Here is a 10,650-nt window from a genome sequence, read left to right as displayed (position 1 = left end):
CGTTTTACTATGTTAACATAACGTTAAGAAATGGCAAACAGTGTAATATGATTTCAATGGGAGTTTGAAAATTATGTGAGAATTGGGAAGTGACCAAACCCTAGAAATTTTAAATGTAAATGTGTTTTTTGGGGGGCTAATTCAGTATGGTCAATATTCAAGTCCATAAGAAATACGCGTATATATTTGTTGGAAATTCTTGATACATCAGCTATTAGGGCATATATATAGAACCAACGTGCTTCTCATTTAGTACATGCCATGAAAGATATACAGTATTATGATGTATTAGTTGACTATTATTCATGATTGACATTATTTGGAAGCATTGTACGTATGTATGTATATATATTTAGCACACAGTATAAAAAATATATCAGTGTGCCTTTTTTCTGAGAGTGTAAAATGCTCTGAAATTTCATGGCTTTGACCTTAGTAACTAATTCCATGTCTAAGTAAATGTCGGCTACATAATCTAATAATTACTGTACAATGCTGGTTTTGTGGTGGTGATTTGACCCTAAAATTGCAGTTGACATCTAACACGCATTTTAAATTTTTAAAAAATATCATTTGATACGTCGTTGAAGATCAAAGATTTCACCCTGATAAATATCGTTCAATGCTTGATCAGTGGCGATGATTTGATTCTTAAACCGTCCAATTAACATCTAGCACGTATTTTATACTCAGTACGATTATATCAGTGATGATGATGATGGTCTTATTTGTCGCATCTCAATCGTTAGATAAGATTTCACAATGAACATGAATTTCACTGTATAATTCGATTGAGATGTTAAAGTCGCAAGTATCAGCAAGTATCATTACTACTGCTTTATTTAACTTCAACTTAAAATCATGCTCAATTAATAAATAAATAAATAAAAAAAATCCAATCAAAAATATATCAGTGTGCCTTTTTTTTTTTTTTTTTTCTGAGTGTAAAATGGTTTGAAGTTTCATGGCTTTGACCTTAGTAACTAATTCTATGTCTAAGTAAATGTCGGCTACAAAATCTAATAATTACTGTACAATGCTGGTTTTGTGGTGGTGATTTGACCCTAAAATCGCAATTGACATCTACCACGCATTTTAAAATTTCAAAAAATATCATATGACATGTCATGGGAGATCAAGGATTTCACACCAATAAATATCGTCCAATGCTCGATCACTAGCGATGATTTGATTTTTAAACCGCCCAATTAACATCTAGCACATATTTTATATTCAGTACAATTATATCAATGATAATAATAATTGTCTTATTTGTCGCATCTCAATCGGTAGATATGGTTTCACAATGAATATGAATTTTACTGTATAATTCCATTGAGATGTTGAAGTCCCAAGTACAATTATTACTGTTTTACTTAACTTCAACTTAAAATCATGCTCAATTAAAAAAAAAAAAAAAAATCCAATCAAGAATATTCTATTAATATCTATTATTATTTCTTAAAAAAGTAATTAAATTATATTATCATTAGTGGATCCTTGAAAGGTTAAAAGAGAACAACCATATGTCTCTAATTGATTATATTTTGTTTTTTTCCTTCAAGAGATGCTTTTTTGGTATCATATAAAAGCAAGAAGACAAGAAACCAAAATACTTTATGGGGTTAGTATGGACCCCAAGAAAAGATGTGTGATAAGCTGAATTTTTGTTTTTGTTTTAATATATAATTAAATAAAAAATTTAAAGAATTTAAAAAAAAAATTAAAATAAAAAGATAAGAATGAGTGGCAATCGACATTTGTGATCATAGATGTGACGTGGAAATTATATCCAGCCATTCGAGTCCACATCAGCAAAGACTTTTGTGGCTGTCTATCAACCAGTAAAGTGAAGGCAAGTGGGAAACACTGTCTCATCCCATTTCTACTCCCTCGCTTGGCGCGTGCAATAAACATCTCTTGAATCGGCTCGCACTTTATTCAAAATTAAGAGTTGCGACTTGCATCATGAATATGAATGTAAATCAAAATTTGTATCTTTAATTTACGTCAATTCGTGTAAGTCTCTAGCATGAATATGAATGTAATTAAAAATCCGAATCTTTAATTTACGTGAAATTGACGTGTAAGTCTCTAGCTCTCTACTTTCTAATTAGAAGGTTCCGTACACAATTGAAAACTCAAAAAATTAGTACAACTTTTTGTCCATATCCGACTAATCACAAAGCATAGAAGCACTCGTCGATTCATTTCCTTCCTTTCAGAATTCCTAACTAAACACAAGCATTGCAAACTGTCAATCTTATTGTCCTCTGTTTTTTATTGACAACAAACAATGAAGTCTACGTACAATCCTATGTTTACATTTTTGGTAAATTTGTGAGTTTATGTTAAATTTTTTGGATTTTTTCTTTCTTTCTTTTACATTTTGGAAAAGCTAGATTTAAATTGAATGAAAATAATCCATGTGGAAGAGGGTTAATACAATTTATGGATTTAAGTTACGAATTTGGATTTTTTTCTTTTACCTTTTTTGGAAAATACAAATTATTACATGCAAATACAAGTAGAAAATAAGGGAAGGAAATAATGTAAGAAAAAATATTAAAATAAAATATAGAGACATGACTGTAGGGGATGTAGTTCACTGAGCCACGTGGCACACCCCACGTCACTCGATTCGGGGCTCAAATCTGGCATCACCAATGATGTCACACGCTTGCTAATAAAGATCACCCAACTCATAACGACATTAATGAATGAATGATGAGTCCACGTGTCTCAACTGCAACACTCATAATCACATTAATGAATCTGAGCTACCGTCAATATGTGAATTTAATGTAATGGTACCTATTATCGAGCCAGGAGACCAAAATATCCCTATTAAAGCCTGTAAGGCCATGATGGCTACTCTAGGCAAAGTCTCGGGGGATTTTGAGACACATGTAAAAGTCTGAGACTATAAATATAAGCTAAGGGACGTGAAAGAGAGAATTTTTTTAATTAATACTCTATTGTAACTTGTATTTAGATATCACCCCTCATTTGTAATATTGACATATATTCAAGGACTCTTACAATTATTGACAAAATAGTTGTCACATCTTTCACAAGATCATGATATGATGATTATAATTTCTCTTTTGAATATTTCATAACATTATGAAACATACATTCTTAGAAAGAGAAAAAAAAATAATGTTAGATTTTAAAAAAAACAGTTTAATTAGCCATGATTGAACCATTATTTATAGGAATCTGATTAATAATAAGAAGACTCTGATTTTAAAATGTAGGAGCTTAACTACTTCCTATCCCACGCAATTCATGACCTCACTCTAGTCTAAATTTAACTCTTAACACAACTACCAAATTAATGATTTTTTTTTTAATATATAATAAAAATAGTAATATAATACAATAAGGTCGGTCTCATGACAATTGTTACGCATTTCCTTAAAATAAGTACACTTTGAACTAAAAGAAAAAACAAGAAGTACACAAAATGTTAAAGGAAAGAAGTTAAACGTTGAACCTTATTTATTAAAGTCGCAACATTATTCATTTAAAATTATTTTTAAAAAATCAAAATAGGCTTAAAATAAAATATGATCCAATATAATAGTTTTAAAAAGAAAAATAGTGACTGAACTCTGTACGAAGCTCCGATCATCATCTAATAAGTCATACAAAGTGAGAACCAAAAAAAAATGTAGGCTATCTTTGTACCCAATGCGAATGTTTAATTAATTGGTGTAATTTATTAAAAATAATAACGAGAGTCGAGACGCGTCAGCGACACGTTAGTAGGCGCATCCGCGCATCGCAAGCTGCAGGAGGCCTCTCTCACTCTAGAAAGTCGTTTTCTCTCTCTAAAGGTTGCGTTATTAAAAGGGGTCCCATTTTTGTCGATTGATAGCAGCAGTTATCCATAAATTCAGTGGACAGAAATAGACAGCAAACCCATCCTCCTCATCATTTTCTCACTCTAGGGTTTGTGAGATTCCATATTCCAATAATTCCCATTCCTTTGCTCTGTAGATTGTTTTGTTTTCAATCAACAGAAAATCAATCTCAAAGGAAGAAATATGGTGGCTTTGGTTTCTCGCACCGGTAGACATTTGCAGCGTTACAACAAAGGCAGTCGCCAAGTCGTTGGGTTCGTTCTCTTTCTCTCTCTAAAAACACACACATACACCTATACATACATATGTACATATATATGAAGATGCTAACGCATTATGGAATTTGGGTTTCTTTCAGATTTGTTGGTTTTTATGTTGAAGTTGAGAATAAGAACTTAAAAGTGTAACTGAAAAGTTGCTTTGTGATTTATGGTTTTGACATGGAGTTTAATTTGATAAAATGCGTTTACTTGCGGAAAATTTATATCTTTTTCACCATCCAAGAATTGGAAATTAGATGGCTATGTCAAATTAGGGAGTGTTTGGATGTTTAGTGGAAATGGAAAGATTTTTATGATGGGACGAAAAAGAGAATCATTTCAAAATGTATGAAACTGAGAAGAATTAGAAGGTAGCCGGATCTCTACAGTACAAATAATAATTTCATATATATATGCAACAACTAGAAATAGAGGGTACCGGGATCCTCTCCAGTACAAGTAATGATTTGCCATATATGCAACTAGAAAGAGAGGGTTCCCGGATCCTCTCCGGTACAAATAATGATTTCGTAGTGGACCCAGATCCTCTCCGGTACAATGTTTGTGCTTAAATGTTGGAGTGATGATACAGTGTCTGAAACCGGGCAACTTTGACTGATTTTATATGAGTGGGGGCTGACGTCAGCCCCTGCCGACATAAAACAGTCGGAGTTGTCAAAAACTCTAAATAATTTCCTTAATGCTATTACCCTGTTACTTCGAGAATGCAACATTCATTACTTCAAACTTGTTGCATATTCCACCGGAATATACTTTTACCCGAGAGGAATACTTGCAATGGACAAATTTCATTTTCAGGGGATGTCCGCACGATGCCATTCTCTAAATATATCTTTGTACAGGAGTTCTACACCATTTGTATTTTGTCATTATTTCATTTTGAGAAATACTTTGACTAACTCATTTATGTATATGTGAGTGTATATAATATAATTATCTTTGTGAATAACTCTTTTCCGTTACCTTTACAATTGTGCAGATGCATTCCATATAGATATAAGGGTACCAAGAAGTCATCCTCGGTGGTTGAGGAAGAATTAGAAGTTCTTGTCATTAGTTCACAGAACAAAGCAAAAGGGATGCTTTTTCCCAAGGTACTTGGTCTAGAAATAATTTATGCCGATAGTCAATCACTAAGAATATTTACGATTTTGTTTTGCTAAATCATGTGATATTTGTTTCTAAATCTATGTTATAGTTCATTTGTCTCTAATCTACTTATCCCACCGATTTGATTACCAGGGAGGTTGGGAAACTGATGAATCCATAATAGATGCGGCCCAACGAGAGACTATGGAGGAAGCCGGAGTATCAGGCGTTGTTGAGGTTCGTTCTTCTCTTTATCTTTTTCCTATTACAAATGTTCATTTCAATTGAATAGGGTTTTTAGTCCATGTGACGGATGCTGCTAGCTTCAAGCACAGACAAACACAGAATGATGGCCTTCTCTTAAGTCTCATGCTAGACAAAAGATGAAAACTTTCAATTAATTTTCATGCAATATTTGTTTAAAACATCAAATAATTATAATTAGGAAAAGGCCATTTGCTAGTGTTGCGTTTGATGTTTGACGATAATTTTCATAGAGTAGTTGTTATGCATCCTCGTGCTTGTCAAGCGGAACAATACTTGATATTTCAAGGAAGAAAATGATTTGCTGCGATGACAAATTGATCTCATTTTTGTTCTTTTGTTCTTGCAATTTAGTTGAAGTTTACTTTTTTGAACGGTTTATGGGATTCTAATATCTTATAATTTGGAACATTTATGCAGTGTGAATTAGGTAAATGGAATTTCAAAAGCAGAAGGAATGATGTTTTTTACGAAGGCTACATGTTTCAGTTACTTGTTAAGGAGCAACGAGAAATTTGGCCGGAGAAAGACATTAGACAAAGAAAATGGGTATGTACAAATGTTCGGCACTTTTGGTTATTTTCCTTTTCTATTTCCCAAATTTTGGATTACCTAATGTTTATTGATTATATGAACTTGTTTTGCAGTTGAGCGTGACAGAAGCAAGAAAAGCTTGCCAGCATGGGTGGATGAAGGAAGCCTTAGATGTATTTGTACGTCGTATCACATCTTCACAGCGGCATGAAGATGAAGAAATTGGACCTTGTTCTCTATGCTAGGACCAGCTAATCGGACTTGTAAATATTGTACTGTTGAAGACCACAAAACAACGGTTCAGAGAGGCTGGAGGAATTATTAGGGTAGGATCAGAGCAACCGACACAGTGTGGCATTGCTGTTGGACCAGAAGCTAAGTACCATCATTATCACGACCTTCTGAGGAACTTGGAAGATTGGGGGTAGTAGCAATTTCTGGTCTCCGTTTAATTTTCTTGGCATTTGTAATCCCACCGGAAAGTTGCATGAAAATTAGATGCTGTTGGACGGAAAAACAATGTACAACGTCGTATCGGAGTTTCTCATGAAAATTGGATGCTGTAGGAGGGAAAAAAATGTACCACTTTGTATCGGATTTAGAAGTTTTTTCATTAATGAAAATTGTGATCATGGCATGTTCCAAAATGTGAAAAACTTGTTAGCAGGCAATGGATTTTTCATTCCCATAAGCATCTGATTTATAATTACTGAAAAGGGATGATCGAACCAATAAATTATAAATACTGTAATCACTGCTAAGCTTTCTAGTGTGGAGTTGTCGGATGGTTGGGATGTATATCAAGTGGTGCCCAATGTTGGTTCACATGGCAATAATTGGAGTTTGGTGTTTGTGTGTGGAGAGAGCTAGGTTGGTGCACGTGGCAATAATTGGTTTTTGGTATGGGTATGGGTCTGGGTGTGGGTACGAGAGAGAGAACGAGGTAAGTCACGCCATTCTTTTTCAATAGGTGTCGTTTTTGTTTAATTTTTTATTATTTATGATTTAATTTTAACGCTCTCATATTTTCGATGTCGAATTCGCTTTTGCTTTTATTTTATGTAATTTAAAAGAAGTATTTGGAGCTGCAAGTCAATGACCAAGTGGTATAACTTCCCTTGACGGGGTCCTGTGGAGAGAGAGAGTGATGGTGCCCTTCACATGGCAATAATTAGTTTTGAGTTTTGGGTGTTTTTGTGTGTGTGTGTGTGTGAGAGAGAGAGAGAGAGATGGTCCCTTCACACGGCAATAATTAGTTTTGAGTATATGTATGTGTGTGTGAGAGAGAGAGCATTTGCAGCTGCAAGTCAAGGATTAACTAGTATAATCTGAGGAGATATTGATTGCGCTGGGTATACCAGGTCATTGACATGCCAAGTTAGACAAAGTCATTATAATTAAGAGAGTAATTTTCAAAAATAAGTGAGATCAATTGAATAAAATAGTGTGTTTTTGTTGGCCGGGTATACTAATGCATGACACTTTGAATACCTTCTTGTATAACCTCCCCCTCCCTTTCAGGGAGGTGAGGGTTTTGAGCTCGAATGAGGATCCCTCTTGTTGGAAGGGTCCTGTATGCATGGTGGAGGTGAGGATTTTTAGCCCGGCTGAGGATCCCTTTCTCTTTGGAGGGATCTTTTGTGCATGATGCAAAAGATAACGTTTTGATATGCAGTACGAAGTCCAGCTGTGTAGAACCCCAACACGGGTCCACGTTGGATTTTGTGGTTGTGCACGGAACCCATCCTAACAGGATTGGCAAAATATCTGTGTGTACATGTGGTTTGCAGAGTTGTGGGCTGGATGAGGTTAGAAGGCAAAAAGACAATGTTTTGTTGGGTGTTATAAAGGAAGGCTGATTGTGACATATTTGAGTCCAACTGTCCAAGAACAAACTACCATTACACACTTGTTCACACAGATTTTTCCATTCAAAGACAGAGGACTATCAGGTCCTAGCATGGATCGCTGTTTAATGGATTTTCTTTTAAGATGATGATCATGGGTGCTTCTGATGATGACAAAATTTTGGTAAAAATTCATTATCATTATCATTCTTGTCTTAATTGATAGGCCATATAAATTCTGTCTCGAATCCTTTCGATTACAATTTATAATTATTTTCAATAACTTCATTGTACGTTATTTGTAGTTGTCTTTTATCTTTTAAAAAAATCGAACTTCCTGTTCTCACTGACGAGGTGACAACCTAGTAAATATGAACTTCAAAAGAATTGGGTTAGAATTGGGTCCACTTCATAACGCAGACACAACCATTAAGAACAATTTTCTAGTATACTTTATCAATTCCACTATGAGTTTACATTGCCTTAATGAAAAATAAAAATTTATTCACTAAAAATAAATAAATAAATAAATAGCAAAAAGAGCTCAAGCCCCTGACTGTCCCCTTATTCCTTAAATTAGAAAAAGAGTAAACAGATATCATTGGGCTTCATTACAAAACAACATGGGCTTCATTATTATAAAACAACATGGGCTTCATTACAGTGGATTCACTATAACACGGGCCTCCTTATCATGGGTGCAATCACTTGCAAATTAGGGGCCATTTTCCATAAATCGGAAAGCCACCCAAAAGCAACCGACTCCGAACCAAACAACCCCGATTTCACTCACCAGTAACAAATTTTACTCATTTTCCTTAGATATTATATATACTTTTTAAAAAATAGACATCATCTAAAGGCATAAATCAGCCGGTTCAGTTGTAAATAGTACTCATTGATGTACCGATTTCCACCCATACTGGGTCTAAAATCGTGTGAACCAATCGATTTAGCGAATCATAATTTTTTATTTTTTATTTTTAGAGTATGTGTATTGGTCCCATAATACATGCACTATTCAAATCAAGAGTGTGGTTCGAAAGTGAGATCTTAATGACTTACTTCAGTTGTAAATAGTACTCATTGATGTACCGACTTCCACCCATACTGGGTCTAAAATCGTGTGAACCAATCGATTTAGCGAATCATAATTTTTTATTTTTTATTTTTAGAGTATGTGTATTGGTCCCATAATACATGCACTATTCAAATCAAGAGTGTGGTTCGAAAGTGAGATCTTAATGACTTACTTCACAGATCACTGTCAACGCTGTTTATACCTTTGGGGCGGCGAATCATAACTGTTTAAGCGCTAGCTTTCAAAAATTATTTTCGGATTTTAATTAGTGGGAGCCGAATTCATCAGTTGAATGTTGCATGACATATAATGATATTTGATAAAACTTAAGTACCGGATAATTTTAAGAGTCCTATTTTAAGTGGTGAAAATTTTAAGTCTTAATTAAAAAAAAAAATTTATTTTGTTATCTTCGTAAGTTTAATCTCATTATATATAACTATATAAGTGACGTTTATTTTCGGGTTGATTCCAATAAATCCGTTCAGGATTAAGTAGTGAATTGAGTTAGTGATTAAAGTCTTTGTTCGGGAGATTTTAAATTAAAAAAAAAAAAAAAATTTACTTTAACACAAGAACATGTATATTGTCCCTTTTGTTGTGCACGTGCTGCGTGTTATATGTGCACGATTCTAATTAAAATAGTGCACGGTAGACCGAACGAACGAACTGAATAAAATTATATATAAAGTAAAAAGCTTAAATTCTAATAGTAATCTCATTAAAGCATGCAACCCAATAACTTGTTCTCTAACTTTAAATTTGTTGCGCCACTCCGGTTTTCGGATGTACTATCCTGCTTTGTCATAGGAAATGACAACATTGGCTGCCAAAAGGTGGCGAGAGCATGCCAATTGGACAGCAATAGTGATCCTTCTAATCCTCCAAGCTACCAACAAAGAACAATACAATTATTATTATTATTATAATAATTTTTTTTTTTTTTTTCGGTAAGTAAAAACAATACAATTTAATTAGGGATGAAAAATACAATTTGATTCCTTTATCACCTAAAATACAGTAATAAAATCACTCACCCAAAAAAAAAATACAGTAATAAAATCCTATCATATTTTTGTATTCTTTCATATAATTTTTACATGCCACAAGTGCATTGATCAAGCCCAACTCTAAGAAAAATAAAATAAAATCAACTCTAGACATGGGTGCAAAAGAAATTAAGAATATTGAAATTTATTGGTCTCTGCAACTTGGTACTTATGTGGAGACTTTGGTTTCTATTAATATTGGTGGAAATCGTCTCGGTGAATAAAAGGGTGAGTGAAGGTTCAAGTCTTTATAGTTAGGATCCTCTTGTTGGTGGAGGTGAGGATTTTGAACCCTGCTAAGCATCCCTTTCTTTTTGGAGGGTTCTTTTTGTGCATGGCATAAAAAGTACCGTTTTGGTATGCAGTACGAAATCCAACCGTGCAAAGCCCCAACACGGTCCACCTTCGACTTTGTGGTTGTGCACAGAACCCCCCAACAGGATCGACTTCCCACCCAGGCAAAATATCTGTGTACACATTTGCAGTGTGGGCTGCTCGTGAGGTTAGAAGGCAAAAAGACAATAGCTTTGTTGGGTGTGTTAAATAGGAAGGCTGATTGTGACACATTTGAGTCCAACCGTCCAAGAACAAACTACCATTGCACACACTTGTACACACAGTTTTCCATTCAAAGAG

At 34.2% G+C, this 10,650-nt stretch overlaps 1 protein-coding gene across 1 annotated transcript; it reads left to right on the top strand.

The window, feature by feature from the left end:
• The first annotated feature begins 3,908 nt into the window (after positions 1-3,908).
• On the top strand, positions 3,909-6,693 carry LOC132266379 (nudix hydrolase 17, mitochondrial-like). Its single transcript, XM_059767232.1, has 5 exons — positions 3,909-4,123; positions 5,130-5,244; positions 5,393-5,476; positions 5,924-6,052; positions 6,151-6,693. Exons 1-5 carry the CDS (start codon positions 4,053-4,055, stop codon positions 6,280-6,282), a joined length of 531 nt encoding a protein of 176 aa, XP_059623215.1. The 5' UTR covers positions 3,909-4,052; the 3' UTR covers positions 6,283-6,693.
• Positions 6,694-10,650: the final 3,957 nt, after the last annotated feature.

Source organism: Cornus florida, unplaced genomic scaffold (assembly GCF_030987335.1).
Source record: "Cornus florida cultivar Cherokee Brave unplaced genomic scaffold, ASM3098733v1 CherokeeBrave_3.0.0_Hap2_Chr07, whole genome shotgun sequence".
Lineage (NCBI taxonomy): Eukaryota > Viridiplantae > Streptophyta > Magnoliopsida > Cornales > Cornaceae > Cornus > Cornus florida.
The sequence above is the reverse complement of the archived record's forward strand: the minus strand, read 5'-3'. Positions and strand labels throughout refer to the sequence as shown.

Excerpts from the sequence above, each read along its gene's own strand:
- LOC132266379 (XM_059767232.1), top strand. The coding sequence starts at position 4,053 with ATGGTGGCTTTGGTTTCTCGCACCGGTAGACATTTGCAGCGTTACAAC. Across the intron at positions 4,124-5,129 it reads GGCAGTCGCCAAGTCGTTGG|ATGCATTCCATATAGATATA; the intron begins GTTCGTTCTCTT and ends ACAATTGTGCAG. Across the intron at positions 5,245-5,392 it reads AAGGGATGCTTTTTCCCAAG|GGAGGTTGGGAAACTGATGA; the intron begins GTACTTGGTCTA and ends TTTGATTACCAG.